Genomic DNA, 23,504 nt, shown 5'->3' with positions numbered 1-23,504 from the left:
TGGCTGCAAGATAATACGCAAAGTATTAAGAGTACGCAAAGTAATACTTTGCGCACTAGAGCGGAAAAGTAATTCTTTGCGTTCTGTAATCAGTGCAGGAATAACTTTTCAAGGTAACTGGAGGAAAAATTCATTTTTGTATGACTCGTCATTTTGGTGGAACGCCGGTTCTTTCGTACTAGCCATAATAATTATTGTGTAAGAAGAAAATAAAAAATTTAACTTCTAAACCACACTCATCTCTTTAGCACTAGGGGTAGGGTGGAGACTTTTGGATATTTCCATCCATCTTCCAACTATAGTTCCAACAAAGCTGCAAAGTCAAAAACTGTGTTCCAAACATTCCCTCCAAATTCCTTTGTCAATTATTGAATTATTGTTGCAAAACTAAAGATTTCACACTCAACACTGTACTACTACTGCAACAATCGTAGGGGAATGCGTGAATAAAATAGTGGAATTATACATTACATTGGACGATTGGAGAAACTTTAATGCTCTCCTATAAGTTCATAATCAGCATGGATTTTTTTCATTTACAAGTTATAAGTTCAAAAAGAGCAATTACAACAAGGTCTTAGAAATATATATATATATATATATATATATATTTTTTTTTTTTTTTCAATTTCACACTGGAGATGATATATCGGAAATTGTAGAAAACGTTGACAGATGAAAGTTGTAGAAAATTTCGTGATCTTTGATTTTGTATAGACTAATCATGTCCTTAAGACATTTAGGTAGTTCCAGAGATTTTATACGTGAGAAAAAAATTTTACTTTTGACCACCCCATTCCTTTTAACATTTCCCTCTATATCGATAACCCTTCGTTGAATGGAATTTATGGTGGCAATAAATATGACTCTTATTCTATCTTCAATAATATTATAAAGGAGGGGTTTGGCTTATACATTTAGGTACGGGATAAATACTCTTGAAGGTTGGAGTATGAACTGCTTACCCTTAACTTTATTTTACATAAAGATTCTGAATTGACCGAGGATTGATATAGGTTTTTATCTTTTTTATTAATCAATTAATACATTCTCACGTTATATTCTCACCAGTATCAACTCTGGGTAAAAGGGGATTCAACGAGAATTCCCTGGACATTATTTCTAGCTTCATTCTTCAAGTATTGACAAGTTATTGCAGGATATATATTTGATAGAAGAAGAACGTTAATGATATTACTGTATGTTAGAGAGAGAAGAATTTCGACCCCTTTTGCGCCTTGCGTGTCCAAATGATCACAGCAGTAATTAAAGTCACTTAGCCAATTACATACGGTATTTCCAGTCAATGCTGTTGAATACTCAGAATAACGTAATTGGAAGCCAATTACACCGTTATACAGTTGAATAAGTGCACAAAATAAAAGCACATTTCTTTCTCTGTGATAAGTGAAAGATGTGATTCTATTATAACTATTGTGTCAACCACTCATATCTAGACATGATGCGTATTTGCAAGATCGATTGCAATGACTTTTTGTGTAAAAAACAATAATCTTGAAAAGAAAAATACCAAGTAATAATATTAAATAAATCTTTCTCAATGCCATGTCATGCTTACTGGTACCAAATAAAAAATGATAAAAATACATTCATTCCAAGCAAATTTCCTTGACCTATTAAATAAATCTTTCTCAATGCCATGTCATTCTTACTGGTACCAAATAAAAAATACTCATTCATTCCAAGCAAATTTCCTTGACGCTGTATAGCCTGTGATCATATAATAACGCGAGGCGCAAAAGGACTAAAACGACCAATGCTGTCAATCCCCCTGAAGACTTCTGCTACTGTCCTACTGCAAATATTTATAACGGTGAGAACAACAAGGAAATTCTATGAGAGCTTATAAAAAAAATCAATTTCTGATTTCCATCTGTAGACATTCATGCTTACTGTCTAGAGCCTCAAATGAGATTTTTTCTGAATCATCTATAAATGAACTGATGACTTTCAATTGAAGTTTGATGAAGCTGAGATAAGAAATTATGAAAATTGATTAGGCCTACCTACTTTTATTTACAGAAAATAATACGTAATAATTATCAATTGCCCAGTAGTTTGTAGTCAAATTAATTGTTATTGAAAGAAGTTTATAAGTTAATTACAATAAAAAGTAGGAAATACCATGGATATACCAACTATCAATAATTAATTTAAATAAATAACTGTATTACATTTATAACAAGAAACAATCATCTCGGTATTGTATTCCAATAGTCATGTTAAGTTTGAATGATGAATGTTATTGGCGCCTCTGTCAACATCGGAGCAGCTGCGCTCTAGCGGTTTGTAAGAGAACTACTATCAAGAAGCGTTGATCTAATCAGTATTATTTTGCCGAGAGTTAAGCAACTTCTGATTATTTTTAACAAAAAACTAATGATTTTTTGGCATTGGAAACCTATCAGTGAATTAGAAAAAGCATTTCATCGCCGATTAATTTGAGTTTATGTACAAAATTCATTGTGAATCACTTTATAAAGTCATGTTAAGTGAGCCATAATTTCACTGTGTTCTCAGCTTGAATCATGGATTTGTGGTACACATATATACCGGTTTCGAACCAACACTTTTCGTACTTGCTTCGGCAGTACATATACTAAAATTGGAACGATACAGAGAAGATTAGCATGGCCCCTGCGCAAGGATGACACGCAAAATCGTGAAGCGTTCCACATTTTTTTGTCAACTTCATACAAAAATTTTTATTATCTTTGAATATTTTTAAAACTTCTAGCAGTATAATAATTATTATAAAATGTATTATTTTGACTTCTGATCAATTATTTTTTATTTACGGGAAATTGTCATATCTATAACATCCTCCAAGCTAGTATGCCTACTGCGCTACAACTCTATAGGCTAGGCCTATAGGGATTGTAAAGAAAAATAAATGGAAATAGTCCAGTCAAGAAAAGGTTATAGAGGGAAAAGTTGAGGAGACAATTTTTGACCCAGCAGTTTTGTTGAGGGTAGTAAGGAGGTAAACATACCAAAAGTCCCCACCCCTACCTCCTGTGCTAAGGGGGTGGGGGTGGTTCAAAGGTACTATTTTTTGGTTTCTCGCATAACTCAAAAACTATGTATCCTAAGGACTTGACTGTCATATAACAAATTAAAGCTTACATAATTTCCTACAATATTCATTCTACAACTTGTTTTATATCTCCTCTAGTTTTCGAGATATCTGCTCTTGAAGGTGTGACATTTTTGGAAAAAACACTTTTGCCACTAATTTTTTTCATTTTTGCTCTTATAATTTCTTAAAAATCGATGGGAAAAATCCATATTGATTATTAGCTTATAGAGAATTAAATTCTCTTCAATTTGATGTATAATTTCATACTTTTACGAATTTTCCCACACCTTTTGCAGCAGCTTTAGTGTTGAGTGTGAAATCTCCATTTTTGCAACAATACAGTAGACCAATTGACAAAGAAATTTGGAGGGAATATTTTAAACAAATTTTTTGACTTTGCAGGTTTGTTGAGACTAGTTAGGAGGAGAACATATCAAAAGACCCCATTCCTAACTCATGTGCTAAGGGTATGAGGGTGGTTTAAAAGTTGCCAATTTCAGCGTTTTGCTTCCACACTCATATATTGAGAACAATGCGTTCAACCGACATACGGTAACTAACACTATTCAAAAAAGATCTTGATGAATTCTCCACACTTTTTGTTCAGTGGAATTTTGTAATATTCCCAACAGTTCCCGAGATATTCGCTCTTGAAGGTGTTTATTTGTTGATAAAATAACAGGTTTTTATTCAATGTTTTGCTCTTTCAGGGCTTATAACTCTCCAATAATGCATCATTAAAATGTTATGATCTTATCGTAGGCTGCAGAGCATTAAATTCTCTTTGAAATGATGTATTATTTCACTAATTCAAAGTTTTTCCTTTCATTGTTATAGTAGCTTCAATGTAGGGGATGAAAATTTCATTGCTGCAACAATTGATCGTTTGGCAATGACATTTGAAGGGGGTGTCTGTGACACAACTGTGTTGTCAAAAATTGTCTTCCAATCATTTCCCTCTATACCCTTTTTGAGCATTCATTACTTGGACTAAAAGGCTAATGAACTGAATGATTATTAGGATGAATAGAATAAGTTACAAATAATAGAAATATGAATTGATTTTTTTCTATTTCATGTGTTGACAGATAACATTTTTAAAATAATACTTTTTCATTATCAAGAAAGAAATGAATAATAAAGAGATGAATTATATCTTTAAACAAACGGTATCTTCTCTGTATGAAAATAGGTACGATATGATATAAAATAGGTGTATGAAATATAGGTACTGTACGATAACGTGTTTTTCTGTCACTTTGAACCGATTAAACTTATCAAGGAATATAAATTTCTCACTGTGATGATTTCAATTCAAATAAGGATTGATCAATCATGGGCATAGCAATTTAATTTTGCCTATTCTTATTGAATGAAATCCTCTGTAAACTCTGCTATAAGAACTTACAATTTAGCCGTCCATTTTCAAAACCAGATACCTACATCTTGGGCAAATAAAATTAATAAATACGCAATAGAGCTTAATTTTTTTCAAAGTTTCCTAAACGAATCGATTGTGTGATTTATCTGATTTTTAAATAGACGACCCAATTATTGTAATAATATTACAAAGGAAAGAAATAATAATAGAAGAAAATATTATAATAAATAGTTAAACAGTTTGAAAAGTTCCCGCCAAGCTAGAATGGAAACTACTGCCACCATCATAATAAGTACCGTACCGCAAAAAAATTGTTTTAATTATTATTTGCTTTTCATTTTTGACATATTCAATAAAGAAATTATAAAAATTATAACATTCAATTCCATGATTATTTACAACTAGTAAGTATTATTATAATTTATTTGCTTGCTTTGTATAATTCTTGATGATTACTAGATTTCGTTACCATTGTGTGCATGTGCTGCTGTTGTATATATTCACTGGGCACTGGTTGTGGCTTCACTGAATTCTGAAGTGAAGGAAAGTGGCCATTTTAACTTTATCTTTGAGTGCAAGTTACCGTAACTCTATGTTCTATCAATTAATAATTTTTACTTAGTGAAGATTGTTCTGATAAGACAATGTCAAACTCTATCGAAGATTCAGCTTCGCCAGATAATGATTTTGATAATGAGGGACCCAATGAAATGGACGATGAAGATGATTATGACGACTACCGAGAAAGAGATAACAGGCCAATGCATAAAGCGCGAGGAAGGGGCGGAATGATGTTCAGGTAATCTATTTTGATCACATTAATTTAGGCAGTCTCTTCTAAATGCTGTAAATTAAAGATTATATCCAATTATAACTTTTTCTTGCAAGAATGTGGGATATTTGAACCAGTGAAACAATTCCACAAAATTGGTTAGGTTGCGGCGTTGCGTGTGGTGTAAAATTTTATAATAATACTAGTGATTGTCGATGAAAATTAAAACAATTTTTCTCATAGTGCATGAAACATTTTTAAAATTACTCTAGTTCACTGTTACTTCCACTAAACAGTTCCGGCATAACTTATAACTAGATTTCCACCAAATTGGTTGAGTTAGATTGCGGCGTTGCGTATAGTGTTTAGTTTTACAATTATTCCAACAAAATTGAATTTCATGTCTGAATTATTTGATTGACAGGTTAAGTATTCAAGTTAAGACTAGCCCTCTTATAATGAATACCAGAAATAAATTTCTGATCACATCTTCATAATGTGTAACTTGAACATGAAAAATAATAGCCCAAATGAACAAAAATCTACACTTGATAAATTTTGTTTGCTGTGATGACACAACAATATATGAGGAAATGTGTGTACACACATGTTGAACACACTCGTTAGTGTGTCCTGTCGGTTGGTAGCCAACCTAAAGCAGCGTTATTGTGAATTTTAAATACATATCTGCATATGATATATTTTTTATATGAAACATGATAGGTCTTTTTTAAGTGAAAAGTTATATGTTCCTTAATAAAACAAAAGTAACCCATTCAAGTGAAGTGTTTTAATATTCCTATATTCCTTTTTATACAAATAATAAATTGTGTAACAAATTTGTCTGTTATTGTAGGGGTGGACGAGGAGGCCGTGGAGGACACATGGACTACGGGGGACACAGGGGAGACCGTGGGGGTCACCGCGGAGGGGGTGACAGAGAGGACTACGACTATGACAATAATTACGGTGGACCGCCTCATGGAGGAGGCCCGGGAGGTCCGCATGGGGGCCCCAGGTTCCGGGGCCGCGGAGGTTTTGGACCCAGAGGCCACCAAGGCTTTCGGGGAGGCCCTCCGGGACATCACTTTGGCGGACCGCGTGGACCCAGGTTCAGGGGAGGACCGCCGCCTTTCGACCCCAACTGGGGCCCAATGGGCGGGCCCCCTGGACCCCGTGGCGGGCCACCGCCTCCTCCACACATGATGGATGGTCCTCCCGGAGGAATGGTGAGGCTTGCAATACTAATTCTAATATTTTGAAATTATTTTATTATGATGCATTTGATTTATTCTTAGATCTTTTATTAAGGATTTGAAATTTTCAGTTAATTGCTCATTTAAACATATATTATCTGCTAGGCTGACCACTAACAACAGAACATGCATGAATTGATGAACATGTGTGTACACACACATGTCATCATAGCAAAAGTTTTCGAACAACATTTTAAGGTTAGGCTTTTGTATCACGTTTTTTGTTGTTCATTTCTTTGCTGCTCTATTTGAGGTTTAATTATTCTTGTATCACCATAATTTGTAATTTTTCAGTGGTTTATTTATTTTTATTTCATGTCAGAAGCTGCTATCAAACATCTGTTTTTTGTAAAGCCTCTTGCTGATGACTGAGTGAACATGTTTGTACACATTTTTGCAGGGTGTTCACACACATGTTCATCATGCATGTCCTATAGTTGGTGGCCAGTCTAGTACAAACATTATCGCTTGAGACTTGAATGAAACAATATTTTTGTTGTTGAAGATCCCACATTGTATTTTTATTGTCCATTTAAATCTTAGTGCTGGCAAAATTGATTATAGTACTATTTTGAATAAACTATCAATGCGTTTGACGCTTCAAGTGTTGGGACTGAACCATGTGGGGTACTTTCCATTCTTGTGTTGAGAGTCCAGTCATGTTGGAAGCGTAAAAAAGATAGAAATTGAATTTTATTTCTATAATTTAATTATAGAAATAGCTAGTACCCTTGTAATAGTTTTATATATTCAAGTCAAGACTTGAGAATGGTATAAGTGTGCGAAACTAGCCGTGTTTCATATAAAACTATAACAAGGGTACTAGAAATTTCTAAAATTAAATATTTGAATATTAAAATATAAAATATGATGTATTATTTTGCAGCCTCCACATATGATGGGACCCCCCGGTAGTGGTGGTGGTGGTGGGGGGCCAATGGGCATGGGACCTCCTCCCGGCCCCCCGTTTGGACCTCCCCCTGGCATGGGCGGCCCTCCACCTCCTCATGGATCCGGACCCCCTCCTCTAATGCAGGTATGTACTTGAGAAAAGGTATGTTGGTATACAAGCATTTAAGGAAAAATTTGAGGGTTATTTTATTGTGGATACCTTCAAAATAGGTAGGTGTGATCAAAATAGTAGTGCTATTTGTTGCACTATTTGTACATTTTTTATGAATAAATAAATTTGAATTTGGAGGTATGTGGCTGTGCTCTAATATAAAAATATTAATATTTCATTTTTCTAGTACGGTAACTCATTAATTGAAGGGGTTTCTTGTGTATTAGTTGGGCGTATCTCAAATTTACCAGTATTTCAATTTTGTTGTGTTTATTATCAAAACATTTCGAATAATATGTTAAAATCAACAGATTGTCTTTTAAAAGTGAAAACCCTAACCTTTCCTCTTACCTTTAAAACGTAATTAAAGATAACATTTTGGGTTATGTCTGTCTAATTTCATAGGCAAAACAAATTCAAATCTGACCGATCTGAGGAACTCTCAATTAGTGTCATAGAGGGATTTTGTAAAATTCAGATTCCACCTCATGAACTAAGTTATTTTGTCGTGCTTGTGATTGAATGAATTAATAAATTTCTTTGAAAATTAACTCAAATAGGTGCTTCATATTTTGTACTCTAGAATAATATAGAAATAGAGACCCAACACATTCATAACTATTCATACGTCCAGGCATATACTCTTATTAATTTATATTATTTTAAAAAGATTTTACGATATTTTATACTAATTTAAATTATGAACAATGTGTCTTCAAATATTATTTGAAGTTCTTGGCATAATCTTTTTTTCATGGATGAATGAAAATGAGTATTATTCTGTCTTTGAACAATAATATGAATGGTACATAATATTATTATTATATATATAAGCTAACAAGTTTTCTTCTCCAGCTGACTGAATCTAGCTATGCAACCGAAGTCTATAGAAAGAGGTCAAGAGCACGTGGCCATTTTGTCGCTTGTTGAAAAATTTGTTTACTTGCTGTTAGCCTGAGCTGATAAACAGCCAATATGTTAGTATAAAGAGTATAGCCTAATTATAGTATAAATAGTATATTTTGATACAATAACATATTGAGTCCCACTCCAAAATTGACATTGGTGTCTTGACCACTACCTATAGACCTTGATGCAACGTTCCCATTTTCCAGGGGTCGGGCATCGTACTAGAGATGTCTGTTGTTCGAATAATTGTTTTGCATTACCTATGAAACTATTGAATTCTCTCCATTATTAATAGAAATGTGACAAATTGTTGATTAGAATCCCGGAATGCCCTTACCCGGAATGCCTGGAACTAATATGCCGCCTCCGAACATGAACGGACCGCCGCCTTCGGGACCGATGAGTATGCCGCCCCCCAACATGCCACCCCCAGGCGCAATGCCACCCACCAACATCCCCCCGCCGACTGCCGCCCCCAGCGGAGGCGGCGCACCGGATTTCGGAGGACCCGGTGGAGGCGGCGGCGAGATTTGGGTGGAGACGAAGGCGTCGGAAGGCAAGTCGTACTTCTACAATGCCAGAACGCGGGAGACCACCTGGACCAAACCGGAAGGCACCGGCGTCAAAATATTGCTACAGGAGCAGGTCAGTCTCAGTACACTCTTTTCATTCGGTCTTTCAATTTTCTTTGAAGTCTTTGAGTTGTCTCAAGGTTGGATGAATCTATATAATACGAGAGAGTAGGGTTGTGTTTGTTCGTTTGTTCGCATCAAAACATGTCAACTTTTGGATTGCATACTCTGCTTGCTCATCTGCTAACAATTCCTTGAAGATCCTTTGAACATTTTTCAACGCCTTAGCTGTTATCATTGTCAACTACTGAACTCTATAGCCTAATGTTTTCCTGTTCGACTTGTTGAGCTAGTTGGGATGTTCCCAGCTATCAAACTAGGAGAGTGACAGCTGATTTACTGAGACTTCCCAAATCGTATACCACTTGTTTCCAGAAATCGTTTGTATTTCTTGGCCCCAAGTTTTTTAATAACATCCCAATTGAAATCAAGAGGGTTCAAAATCAACTTGTTTTCAAAAAAAGAATTCTTAGATGGCTCAGAGGTCTTATGCCTGATTATTTAGAATCCTTATTTAATGTTATTTCGTATTTTAAATGTAATTTTGGTGGCTGGCAATAAGCATTAGTAAGATGAGCTGTTATTGGAAAGTGTGCAAGGTTGAGTGAATGTGAGAGTGAATGGTTGCTAGTCTTTTCTTTCTCTCTTCTTTTTCTTTCTCCTTTTATTCATGCATTTAAAATTAGTTGAAGTGATATTCATTCCTGCTTGCAAACGTGAAGTATTGTATACTTCCAGCAGGTAGTATTTTTTATTCCAATTCACAAATTTACCGTATTTCTAATAAAGCATACCAGTATTTATTTTATTAATCTTCCATTAATAATTTTTTATCTTACTGAGCTGTGTGTATTGTTTTTCTTATTGATTCTGAATGTGAATATTGTGAGTTTGAATAAATAAAATTTGAATTTGAATTTTGAATTTAGTTACACACATATTGATTTTTGGACGTTCGATCTTTTGCCGTCCTTATGGATGCTATCAGATTAAACGGAAATAATCAAACATCATCTGTTTGATCTTATAGAATTTATATAAGGACGGCAAAAAATTGTATGTCTAAAAATCGACGTGTGTGTAACTAGCCCAAGTGAATCATTCATATTTTATATCAAGTCGACAAGTCGAAACGTGAATTTTTCGAAGTTTACTCATGCAATATCGGGGACCGAGCTTCGCTCTGGAGTACAAAAGCATAAAAAATTATTACGAAAGGAGAAATTATAATAACATTTATACAGAAATGTTCTATCTAATCACAGTAAATTGAGATTAATTCCCAGAGGAATGCAAAAATTTCCCTCACAAAGGCCCAGTTGCACAAAAGCCGGTTAAATTTTAATCCTGATTAACTTCACGTGAACCAAATCAGAGAAGACCATTTCAAAAAGATGGATCTACTGGAATTAATCAGGATTGAAAATAACCCGGCTTTTTTGCAACCGGCACTAAGTACCTGATTGAATGATTACAAAAGTTCAACAGCTGAGTCATAATTTTGACACAGTCCCACACACATGAACTCGCTCACTCACTTCCATCACCAACAGACGACGAAATAATTATTATCAGCTGTTTTTCCAAGGATGAATAATAATTATCCTTTTAAAGTCCTTCTGCGAGTTTTCCCAGGCATGAGACCTAGTGCAGTTGAATCTTTATATTATAAACCTACTATGTTCTGAATTTCGTGAGAATCGTTAGAGCCATTTTCGAGATCCGGTGAAATACAAACATCTAAACATATAGACAGAAGTTGCTTGTTTAATAGTACTGTATAGGATTATTTATTTACAATGCAAATGACACTAATGTAATAACATTGGTAGACAAAATAATAAGGTAGTCCTTGTGCTATTTTTCTTCCAAATTTATAGATTGATTACTCATAGGATTTCTTATGGTGAAGTTTTCTCATGCATTCTTATGGTAAAAGGATTTCATACTTGTTACTGAAGTGGTTTGATTTTTGTTTGCAGGTTGAAGCGATGGCTCAAGTGGTCGGAATGAACTCTCAAACTTCAACGAGTGGGACAACAACAAATAGCACTGCCACTGCTTCGACTGCTAATCAATCTGACAATGACAACTCAACTGAGTCTGCGTCACATAACACTTCAACGTCAACCACTAATACTAGCTCAGCTGGTAAGCCTTGATATGTTTTTCAACTAAAAATGCTAAATGCAACGGAACCTTGATAAAGTACATCTCAAGGGACGAGGTCTGTACTAATTCGGGGTAATGTACATGCCCCTACTATATAGGGGCCCGGCAAACAACAATGTATAATGACGGGGTTAGGACAGGACGGACGGGATTCGTGGGTAATGTACTATGAAGGGGTTTGTGTACTATTAAGGGGTTCTGCACACTTGTAATGTAGATAAGAGGTTTATCGGTTCCTTCCTGAAAAAGGTAATATTTAGGGGCTCTAGGCCAACATAATGTACTATGTAGAGATATTTTTAACATACAGACGTTAAGTTACATAAGTTATATATGGTTATCGTTGGGTGCCATATAAATTATATGTACGCTTTAAGGGACTACAGAAGAAATGTCCTATAACTGGGTTACTATATCGAGGTTCCACTGTTGTACTAAAGTAGAATGATGAGTGTAATTAGACTAACCGATCAGGAGAATAATTTTTAGTTCTTTGTCTGAGTTCAGTTCCCGCAAAGCAACTTGAATGGAGTAATGTTATGAGATGATTATTAACACAGTTTTTTCGATTGTATCTGCTTTCAAATTTGATTTTTTTATTCAGATTCAAATATTTATTACAATCACAAGCAATAAGATAACAAAAACACACAGCTCGGTATTCCTCATTAGTAAAAGCTTGCGAGGAGGAATGGTTCTTGGCACAATAAAAGATTTTGATTTTCAGAGTTATAGTTAGTATAGATGTAGTTTAAGTTATTTCAGATTATATTATATAAATGATGTTGTATTTCAGTGACAGCACCGGTGTCATCAGCCTCAATCAGCAGTCTTCTGGGCACAGCACCCCCACTGGTGCCACCCATGGGGGGACCACTAGGTGCTCCACCCAACCTGGGCATGATGCCACCACCCAACATGGGAGGGCCACCCGCAATGGGCATGCCCCCCGGCCATCTGCCCAACACAATGCAGCCGCCTCCAGGCATGATGGGTCCGCCCCCAGGCATGCCGCCTCCCTTCGGGGCACCGCCTCCTTTCGGAGGTCCGCCTCCCTTTGGCATGCCGCCCCCTGGATTCCCTCCCGGTAGCGGGTACCCTGGTTTCGGCCCCCCTGGTCCTGCACCTTGGGGCATGCCACCTCAGATGATGGGTCAGCAGATGCCGCCCCCGCAACAGCTAGTGCCGCCCCCGGGTGTGGTCGCATCGCAGCCCGCCTCCATTTCGCAGTCTGCCACCCTCTCGGCTGCCGCCGTTCCCGCCTCCAACGCTCCCAGCTCTCAGCAGTCTGATGAACCTGCTGCACCTCAGGTATAAAACCTACAAACAGTCTGTATTTGATAATGTCTCTATTTTTCTATGAAGATGGTTTTAGAGTTGTAAGATAATTTTAATGGTTTAAGGAATATTTTGGAAAATGTTTGAATAGGTTCAATAAAGTTTGAAGAACATAATTTTATCGGGCGCTTTTGTCTCTATATCTTAGTTGTTAGAGTCTTATGATCCCGGTTTCTCTTCCTTGTTAACGTTGTCTAGTCATATTGTCTTAACAAATCAGTCAAGTTGAATTTTATTTCTCACAAACACAATACAATACAAATTAAGAGAAAGTAAAGCACAATGCCTTATAAAATGTTTACCAATTCAAAAGAAAACAATAAACCATGATTTCAGACTGTTCATAGGTAATAAGGAATGGAAAAAACTGTATAATACCTAATTTTGAAATCATGTTCATAAGAAAGTTACTTGAACATTTTTAAACAAGCTGATATATAAAGCTCCCACCCAACTTTATTATAAAATAATTACAAAGGGCTGTGCACTGAAACACTGAACACGTCTAGTGTAAAAGTTACTTCCAAATTACAGGATTATGGAAGGATTTTATTAATTATTAATCAAATTACCTTTTATGGAAGAGATAGGGTTCCCTGGTCTAGATGAAAAGATATTATTCAACCCAGATTCTATACCGATCGAATTCGCCAAAATTTGATTTTATTTTAGTATATATAAAACAATTTCTGGTGTCAAGTGATTGAATTTGTTTTTCATGCCAGATTGACCCGGACATAGTAGCGAAAGCAGCTGAGTGGACCGAGCACAAGGCGCCTGACGGACGCATGTATTACTACAATGCCAAGGCAGGCGAATCTGTCTGGGAGAAGCCTCAACCACTCAAAGATCTTGAGAGTAAGTCATTACCTGCATTATAATATATATATATATATATCATATCCTAGAAAGTCCAGAACATTGATAATTCAACACGTAGAAAAAACATTTTGTAACTTGAAAAGAAAGAGTTCTTGAATAAAGAGTTATATTTCTAAAATTAATTTTGTTATTAAGGTGCATACACACGACCAAGTCGCGCTCAGCTGAACTCTGAAGACCATGTTGAATTAACTAGTTTTGGATTTTGAAAGGCAGTCAGGATTTAGGGCCGGTTTCCGAGCTCGGGATTTAGCTAAGTTCTAGACTTTAAACAGCTGGAGTCAGAAAATTGGCTTTCCAAAACGCAATCGAAGTAAATAGTCTAGTAGCAGCAAAATAGTCTTTATTTTCTCATTTCTATAATTGGAAACGTTTTTTCTTGACGAAATGAAATATTCCTAAATAATTAAATAGCTGAAACACTATTTTCACTTTATTTTATGATGTGTTTAATTTCTTATTTTTTCGAAATTTAACGTGGACTGCGACTGCGCCCCGTTTCGGAAAGCCAATTTTCTGACTCCAGCTGTTTAAAGTCTAGAACTTAGCTAAATCCTGAGCTCGGGAACCGGCCCTTAATATCCAATCACGGTTTTAAATTATCATCAGATATCAGTTTGTTTTCATTCTGAGAAATGTTTTAAAGCATTTGCAAGTCCTTTAATGTAAGCTATGAGGAAAGCTCACACACACTTAACATGGATAATTTGTTATGTCAAGTAATTGATTCATTTGAGCTGTTTTATACATTAGAATTGAAACCGTTTTAGACTTGAACCTGTGATACTTGAAGTTGTGTAATTCTGAATGATTAAATGATTTGTATATTGTATGTTGGACTTTTACTACATTACAGGACTCAATTCTTGATTGAACAAGTCCAGAGCTTAGAGGAGAGTTGCTTGCTGTCAGGCCTATTTCATCAACAATACACATAGCGAATGGAAAAGAATTATTGTATGTTGATATTGATTCTATTGTATGTTGATATTTCCTGTTATGTTTTCTGTTGATATTTACCACTCTTATTTCATTCAGTTTTAGTTTAGTGTTTCTTCCCAAATACTATGCAATACTGTGGAATTGTTCCATTTTTTCAATGATCTTTGAATATTCAAATGTTAACCATGAAAATTGCAACTGAGTAACCTACGAAGAATGTAATAGATTGAATTGTTGTTGCAGCTGCCAAGCTAGCCGCTGCTCAGGGCGTGTCCACAATGCCTTCGGCCGTAATCAGTGCTGCCTCCACAGTTGGCAATTTGGCCAAAAACGTCGGCTCAGCGTCGCCTAGTATAACATCTGTCACTAATAATAATTCAGGTATATTTCTTGTTTCCGCTACATTTCTAATGATTATCCACTTGAATCGTATTCAATGATTTTACTCATCAATTTTCTTTGTAATTTTAAAATCATTGAACTGATTTATTGTACCAAAGTACCACTGAATGTTTTGTACAGAATTAATAATTTGAAGCGAATAATTTTATTCTAGTCGTTAGCCGTTAGGGTTGTCTTTTCGTGTACAAGAATTCTTAGCATTGTATCAGAAGCAAGTTAAATAATTCGCAGCAATTTTCATTTCTCATTAATCTATCCCATTATACCATGCCATGGACATTTTTGAGAGAATTTTTACGAATTGGAGAGGAGTTGAAAAAAGCAATCACGTTAAAAAGCTGATTATTCATGTACTTTTCTCTTCCTGGACTCTCTGTCAGTGATAAACTGGTTTAATCATGTATAGAGTCAAAATATTAATCATTTAGCGTGAATTTTATGTTATCATTCTTTTAAATTGATGGTTTGTAGTAAAGTTGCTTTCTCAGTAGATATCAATATTGAATGAAAATGACTTTATATTGTCAAAACCACTAGTTTACGGTAATAATATGAAATATTAGCTTCGGATGCTACACCATTATCAACCTCTAAAACAGAGTTCTAGATTCTTTGTTAATGTGCTGATGATTTGGTGTTTTTAGGTTGATTGAATAAACGCTAGCAATTGCTGATTCTAAGGCTCAACTCACACTTAGGCGACACAGGTCGAGAAGAGACTCGACTCTAGTCGAGAGCATGTGTTCAAATGCTGACACTCAGACTAGCCGATTCTAGTCTCCGCGACGTCACCATTTAAAAACACATGCTCTCGACTAGAGTCGAGTCTCTTCCCGACCTGAGTCGCGTAAGTGTGAGTTGAGCCTAATTCATTTCTAAGCAAATGCTTAATTCTAGACTTTTCAATTAAAATGGCCAAAGGTTGAAACTAGTTGTTCTTTTAAAATATTTTAAATAAAGGGTACTTTATGCTTTTATTATTGTGTTTCAATGATGCTATCTGTAGAACTAATCACTAGTTGCTATTAGCTAGATTCTAGTTTTTATTGATTGTATTGATTTATTGAATGTGGGATGTTTTGTGCAGGTGGCGGTGCGGCCGCTTCGGCCAACAGCGGTGCAGCAGCTGGCGGCGACCGGTCGGACAGTTCGGACAGCGACGACGAGCAGAAGGGCAGCAAGCAGCAGACGCAGCTGACGAACGGCAGCGGCGGAAGCGGAAGCGGAGGAGGCGGCGACAGTGACGATGACTCGCAGCAGTCGGCAGAGCGGAAGCGGAAGGCGGAAGCTGAGTCGCAGGCGGAAATCGCCGCCAAGAAGAAGCGCGAGGAGGAAGAGGAGAAGGCACGAGAATTGCAGAAGCAGCAGGACAAGTCGAAGCCCATCTCTAGCACCCCGGTGCCCGGTACACCTTGGTCAGTTACTATATTTATTCATTTATTTGATTATTATTAGACTGGCGCGTTATCACTTACTCCAACGAGCCACCCCACTCACTTGCCATCTTCATCATCCGTGTCATTACCCATGCACAATTCTAGAGCTCATGTGGGCATCATTATTAGCAAAAGAAAATTACAATAAGTACAGTAGGCGTCCCGTAGCTTTGCCTCCGTGACTTTGAAACGGCATGTAGGCAAGGTATGGTTCGCAGGTTAATATACACGGCTTTTGTGTTTTTAATCCGTTATTTTATTTTTAAAACTTATCAAGAAAGGTAATATGATGTTATTTTATAAATATATACACGGCTTTGCAAAAACATCAGACTTTTTGTGTAGTTGAGAAGTTGATATTGTGGTAATTATTCATATTAAATGAAAAAGACAAAGAAATTGTCAAAAAACCACAGATTTATTGATACTTAGAAATACCGGTTTCGGTTAAACTCATCAGAGAGGTATATCAGAGATTGACAATTATATGGTGTAATAACCGAAACCGGTCTTTCTAAGTATCAATAAATCTGTGGTTTTTTGACAATTCCTTTGTCTTTTTCATTTAATAAAAACATCAGACTTCAGAAACCCTAGATCCCTAGATGGAGGAAGCTCCTTACAGAGCATCCTTGACGGAAGCTCCATAAACACAGAGATTCTTCATGAATGAGAGAGTTGCAACGTACCGTATCACCAACAATGGAAAAAGCATGTTGAGCGAATGTCAGCTGACAGGCTTCTACTGAAAATTTTCAAGTATAAGCCGGTAGGCAAAGCTACAGGACCCGGACTGGAAACTGTGGTGGGCTAAAATGACGTAACTCCAAACAGCTCCTTGTGTATCTTTTCGGATGCAACACGTTACTTTGGAGAAGGTACAAGAGAGCATCAGCTGTTGCTTATGGAAAGATACGTTTTCAAAAATGTCCTATGTTTTTGAACGGGTACGGTAGTATTGTAGTCTGATAGCTCTACGCCGATAGGCAAACCGGACTGTACAGTCACTTGTGGAAAGAGTTGAAAAATACTCAAGCCCGAAACTGTTACCATATCTATGCGATTATATATTATTTTGTCTTACATATGACTGTAATGGGGCCCTTGAACTATTTTTTAACAAGTTGATTACAGTATTATTGTTAATTATAACTTGGGTGATGCAGGTTGGCTCTGTCTGATGGTAATTTCCATTAGGTAATGGTGCGCATTAAATCCAGAAATGAGTAAAGAATAACATTTTTGGATTTGAATTGCACCAACATTAAAAATAGTCCAATTTCCTGCATAGCCATCTGAATGACCTGGTCTGTGTCTCGTTATGACTAGACAATACAATAATTGTCCATGCAAATGTATAATTTCATCTTACATTTTCTTGTTTCTCTTCCTTGCCTTTTTTTTTGTTCCTATTTCATTTGCTCTCAATTTTCTATTCTTTTTTCCTGCTTGCTTATCCGTGTTGTGATTTTTTCTCTCTTTCTTTGGTAGAGAGTTAGTGGGTAGGATATTTTTAATATTCTTTCCGAAGAATGGACATTGATATGTCCAAAGCTCCGCCAATTTATGTAGATGCATAACAATATAATTATGTATAGTTATTATATTACAAATTGGTTTTTCATATCATATACAGTTCAATAATTATTTTCTTAGTCTATATTATGTAAATTCATCTATAATTTTGCTGTATTGTAAGCTATTATATATAAGTGTACAAGCCAGTATATATTGTAATCTACATAAATAAAGTACTCAATCAATCTATCAATTTTCACTCTCATTTCCTCCCCCTTTGTGTTCTGCTTTGTTTTAGTATGTCTCACCTTTCCATCCCTTTTTATACAAATTGTTATCCATGTATTTATTATTAACTGATTGATTAGTGTGTATGAATGAATGTGTTTACAGGTGCGTAGTGTGGACGGGCGACGGCCGTGTGTTCTTCTACAATCCGTCGTCACGCACGTCGGTGTGGGAGCGGCCCGAGGAGCTGGTGGGTCGTGGTGACGTGGACAAGATGCTCAACACGCCGCCTGAGTTGATTCAACAGCAGCAGCAGCAGCAGGCGGCTGCAACGGCAGGTGAGGCGGGTGTCAAGCGGGAGGCTGCAGCCACCACCGATAATGACAGCACGCCCAACAAGAAGATGAAGATGGATTCGCCCTCCAAAGGTACACTTCACTGCACACTAAAGGCCTACATCCCACTATAGTGAGCACTAGAATTGGGTTTTCTATTCTAGTCTGTCATCAGATAAAACAAATAGTCCTATCCTTTCCCAACATCACACACTGAAGGCCCACATCCCACTATAGTGAGGGTGTGATCACATTGAATGCGTATAAGTGCAAGTCGAATCATGCATGAGCCGAAAAACAAAAATTGAAAAGTGCCATTGAAACATGTTGTGACTTGCATGTTGCTGCTCACACTCAACGCAACCTGCAAGTGCAAGCTATTAGTGAGTGTTTTTAGGAATACTCGTTCCTATTGCTCTTCCCAGATTTTGTTTCTCATCTGCACGCTTCGTCATGCATAACCAAGCTTGCACTTGCACATACACGCATCTAATGTGATCACACCCTAGTAAAAGTAAATAAGTAAAAGTAAATTCGTATGGCTTTTGTTGGTGGGGAGTCCCTTGCGGGAAGGTCCCACCGCCTGAATATATAATTTAAGCCGTCAATGGGCCTTACGACTGTCATACTTCAGCCGGGACCGACAGTTTATCGTTCCCATCCGATAACACGGGAGTGATCTGTTTAAAAAAATTTTGATATTGAGAGGGTTTGAACCCGGGACCTCTATGCTGCTACGCAAGCACTCTATCCACTGGACCACGGATCACACCCTAACATTCATGTTATTAAGACAGCTCTTAGTATTGGTTTAGCTATTCTTATCTATCATTGAACAAAGCAAATAGCTTTATATTTTCCAACTCCACGACGTTGCCAACTCATCGATTTTACGCTATGAAGAAATATTATTAACAAAATATCTAATATAAGTTGGGAAAATTGTTTATTGAATCTTGGGAAAATACTTTTTCATGACAAAAAAATTGTTCATTATTAACAAGAATCATCAATATTGATATTGTACCTGAATAACTTGAATCAGGACGTCCTACACAGCCATGTTTAGGAGGTCATAATGTAAGGACCTGCTTGAATCTCACTATAATTCTCTCTACATCTATATTATATTTTTCATTTATATACTCACTCAAATCCTACATTAAATTAAAGAAAATAATTTACTTTTTTCCTTACATTTTTTTAGTATATTTTCAGATTTATTGAAGTCTTGAGTGATTTGAATGCAACAATTCGGAGTTAGAAAAGGATATAGCTATCTGTTTTGTCTAATGACAAAATAAATAGTAAAGCAATGTTAATCAGATGCTGATTTTATAACCTGAACCTCACTATATTCTTACTATATCCTCACTTACATTCTACTTTTAACATTTTTGATGTATATCAAGATTTATTGAAATGTTGAAGTAAATATTAGATGTTGAAATGAATATTTTGCATTGTGTTTTGTGTGAGCAGAGGCAAAGGAAGAGGCTCCGAAGGTGGAGAAAAAGGCGCAGATCGACATAGGGAAGGAGGCCGCTATGGAGGCGGAGGTGCGGGCGGCGAGGGAGAGAGCCATTGTGCCACTCGAGTCGCGCATCAAGTCATTCCGAGAAATGCTCGCCGAAAAGGATGTAAGTCACATTTTCGTTCATTTTTTTCATGTTCTATTAATGTGAAATTTCGTTTAATAAAGATTAATTCTTATTCATGTTTCATTACCTACATTTCAGCTCATCGTCTTCAACTCATTTTACTGTCGTTCTATGTCTTATTCATATTCCATTCATTAAATTTCAGCACATTCTTTTCATTCAACTCATTTCACTGTAGTTCTATAAATTTTATGTTACCTTGAAGACCAACCCACACACTCAAACTTATGATCCCTGTTTCAACAAAACGTACTTGAATCGCGTAAAAATGTACATCAGTGAGGAATATTGTTATTAAGATACAAATTTGAGATTTATAATCTAAATCTGGAATCACATTCACAAAATTCCTCATTTATCTTTGACTTTTTAGGTTTGCTTTATAATTTTAAAACTGATAAGTAACTCATATTATATAGTTTCAAGTGGTAATTGAGTGAAATATTTTCAATTCATTTATTGATCTAAGCCATCTAAATTAAAAAAAAAAGTTTCCATGTTTATTTTAAATCAAAATTGTATAGGTACTGTAGGCTGTGAAAAACTAACCTTATCTTGGACTGTGCCATCATCTAAATTTGGAAGAAAAATAGCTCAAGGATTGCCGTATCATTCTATCTATCAATGTTATGATATCAGTGTCATTTGTATCGTAAATTTTTGAATAAGTGATTATAAGTTTTATTGTCTGGACCAACCTGAGTCCTTGAATTCCAGTCTTTAATTTGACCTTAAAAGTGAAGTAAAGTTATTGGATCATGAAAGTATATCATTACTTAGTATCACACTTTGAATACCATCAGAGGACTGTGATTGTAAATTAATCATCAGTACCGATCTATTTTTATATGCTCAGAATTTTCAATTACGTCAAGTCATTTCAAAATTTTCATTTCACGTCAAATTATTTCAATAATACGAAGGCTCAATCCTTCCATTTTTACCAAACTTATTAGAATTGAGTAAAGTTGTGTTCTACATGTATCAAATCCATATCAACGACTTTAGCGAAGAAATGTATGCTATACTTGTTGCTGGCCACTGTAGGTGGATGATTAGTTAGGATAGATTTGAATACTCTATTTCTATTAATAGTCAACAATTTGTGTCGGTCACGTCAAAATAGAATCATCATGAAATAATCAACAATAAAAATAGCACATCACAATACAATGTCAACAATCACATACAATCCAAGTCGAAATTTCAATTTAAATATTCAGCACATAATCACATCATAGTAGCACTCACTCTTTTATTAGAAAAATCTGAATATTCTTCTTGAATTCCTCGGCCATCAAACCGCGAATATTTTGTGGTAAATGATTCTAGAACTTAAATGAAATTAATATTAATTTCTTGGATTGCCTCAGATCTGCGAGATTTCAAATTGTCTAGTGAATGAACAATGGTTCTGTTCAATTAGGTCTTGATCTCTTTCCTTTAACCTTTAAAACCTATTTGAACAGAACTATTGTTCATACACTAGACAAATTGAAATCTCGCATATTTAAAGGTTAAAGGAAAGAGGTCAAGGAGGGTTTTGACTTTTAAATGGAAATTATGTTGATATTATTGCTTCAATAATTTTGGATAATAACCACAAAAAAAAAACAAAAAAATTAAATAGGATACTCGCACATTTGAAATATTGCACATATGAATGACACTCCTGATTCCTTATACTTCTTAAACCACGAATATTTTGTTGTAAGTAAATGATTGTAGAGCTTGATTGTAATAGTGAGGAGTTTATGTGTTGGTGCGAAGCAGTGCAATTGTACTCAGACATAGCCTAAAACAATGTATTTATATCAATATCAATATTTATAAATACCAATCTTTCTTACTGGCGCTCAAGTGTTACTTTTGCCAGTAGAACCAAAATTTTATTACTTTGCTTAATATTATCACATAATCTTGTTATTGCATGGTACTGTATACTTCTAAAAGTTTGTAATTTTATTACTGTTATTATTCTGTGATTGTAGAAATGTTTGGAAAATTATTTGGCAAATAAATTTCAATTCCAATATAATTATTATATATACTTATTATATTACTCCAAATGTCATGATGTCTTGAGTTTTAATTTACACTGTTGTTATGTTTGTGCTGCAAGCATTATTTATTTACTTATTTATTTATTAGAACAGTCACAAACACTATATTTGGAAAGAGAAACAGGCAATTGCCCAAAACTTCGATTTTGGCACATAAATAGTCCAAAGTGAGGTTAAGTTTAAAATTTCTGTTTTCACCAAAGATTAACACTCAGAGAATACGTATTCGAGATATGACTGATGAATTTTGAATTTCGAAGGGTTGATAAGAGCCGGAAATAACACTTAAACAATCCGAAAGTTTCAATAATATTGAAATAAACTTGAAATTTTTGAGCAGAAAAATCAAAACTACTATCACTGCAACTATCAGCTGATTTTTTTTGTGCCCTGTTCAAAATGTTACAATCATGTATAATTTTGACGGAATAAACTTAATTCAATTCAATTCGCTTTCAGGTTTCGGCATTCAGCACGTGGGAGAAGGAGCTGCACAAGATCGTGTTCGACCCGCGCTACCTGCTGCTGACCTCCAAGGAGCGCAAACAGGTGTTCGAGAAGTACGTGAAGGAGCGCGCCGAGGAGGAGCGACGCGAGAAGCGCAACAAGATGAAGGAGCGAAAGGACGAGTTCCGCAAACTCATGGAAGAGGCCAACCTGCATGGAAAGTGAGTAGTCGCTACACCACCCTCACGTTTTATAGCTTGCAAAGATACTGTTTTAGTCCAGTCAATGAAAGATTATAGAGGGAAAAGTTTGGAACACAATTTTTTACCCTGCAGCTCTTTTAAGGATAATTAGGGGGTGAACATAATATCAAAAGTCCTCGCCCCTACCCCTTTCTAGAGCAAATATCTAGAAAACTATGAGAGATTTTCTAATTAATTGCGATTTATTTAATTTCATTTAGAATTTTTTTTTAATTTAAAAACGATTTTTGTGTGTTTTGAATTGTAAATTGAGTGTGTAATTGAAGAATGTCAAGTGACACATAACCTAGCTAAATTTGGACTGTTGTAAAAATTAGAATTGGAACAGTTTTGGGCGTAAGCTTGTGGTACTTTTCTGTAAGTTGTGTAATTCTGAATGATTGAATATGGAAAAATGTTACAGATGAAACTTGTAGGCTAATTTGTAAGCTATAATTTTTTTATTCGATAAAAATGTCCGAAAGACGCATATTGTTGCAATATGCTAGATATATGCAAAAAAATGGTACTTTCAAACCACCCCACCCTCTTAGCACAGGGGGCAGGGCTGAGGACTTTTGATATGTTTGCTGTTTGCCCCAACTATCCTTAATATAGTAGCGGGGTCGAAAATTGTGTTCCAAACCTTTATACCTTTTTTGAGCATTCGTCGCCTGGACTATTTTACGAAGAGTGTAAATAAAAACAGCTGATCTTAATTTAAA

General features: G+C 35.7%; 1 protein-coding gene and 1 non-coding gene across 4 annotated transcripts in view; both read left to right on the top strand.

Moving 5' to 3' along the window:
* The first annotated feature begins 2,596 nt into the window (after nucleotides 1-2,596).
* Nucleotides 2,597-2,703, top strand: LOC120351226. Its single transcript, XR_005571250.1, has one exon. It is a non-coding gene; the product is annotated as a U6 spliceosomal RNA (small nuclear RNA).
* A 2,280-nt stretch (nucleotides 2,704-4,983) lies between these two features.
* The window catches only part of LOC111045240 (transcription elongation regulator 1), a 39,921-nt gene continuing 21,400 nt past the window's right edge, over nucleotides 4,984-23,504 (top strand). Inside the window, exons 1-12 of one of the 3 annotated variants that reach the window (XM_039426774.1) lie at nucleotides 4,984-5,280; nucleotides 6,110-6,482; nucleotides 7,396-7,545; nucleotides 8,800-9,126; nucleotides 11,096-11,264; nucleotides 12,082-12,596; nucleotides 13,349-13,481; nucleotides 14,691-14,828; nucleotides 15,937-16,264; nucleotides 18,197-18,459; nucleotides 19,849-20,006; nucleotides 22,550-22,758. In XM_039426774.1, coding sequence (XP_039282708.1) covers nucleotides 5,126-5,280; nucleotides 6,110-6,482; nucleotides 7,396-7,545; nucleotides 8,800-9,126; nucleotides 11,096-11,264; nucleotides 12,082-12,596; nucleotides 13,349-13,481; nucleotides 14,691-14,828; nucleotides 15,937-16,264; nucleotides 18,197-18,459; nucleotides 19,849-20,006; nucleotides 22,550-22,758 — 2,918 coding nt within the window. In that variant the 5' untranslated portion in view covers nucleotides 4,984-5,125. Of the gene's footprint in view, nucleotides 5,281-5,333; nucleotides 5,459-6,109; nucleotides 6,483-7,395; nucleotides 7,546-8,799; nucleotides 9,127-11,095; nucleotides 11,265-12,081; nucleotides 12,597-13,348; nucleotides 13,482-14,690; nucleotides 14,829-15,936; nucleotides 16,265-18,196; nucleotides 18,460-19,848; nucleotides 20,007-22,549; nucleotides 22,759-23,504 lie in introns of those variants that run through there. The other 2 variants (XM_039426773.1, XM_022330599.2) reach the window with 2 other exon arrangements.

Source organism: Nilaparvata lugens, chromosome 4 (assembly GCF_014356525.2).
Source record: "Nilaparvata lugens isolate BPH chromosome 4, ASM1435652v1, whole genome shotgun sequence".
Taxonomy (NCBI): Eukaryota; Metazoa; Arthropoda; class Insecta; order Hemiptera; family Delphacidae; genus Nilaparvata; species Nilaparvata lugens.
Note: the sequence above shows the minus strand (reverse complement) of the source record. Positions and strands in the feature narration are given on the sequence as shown.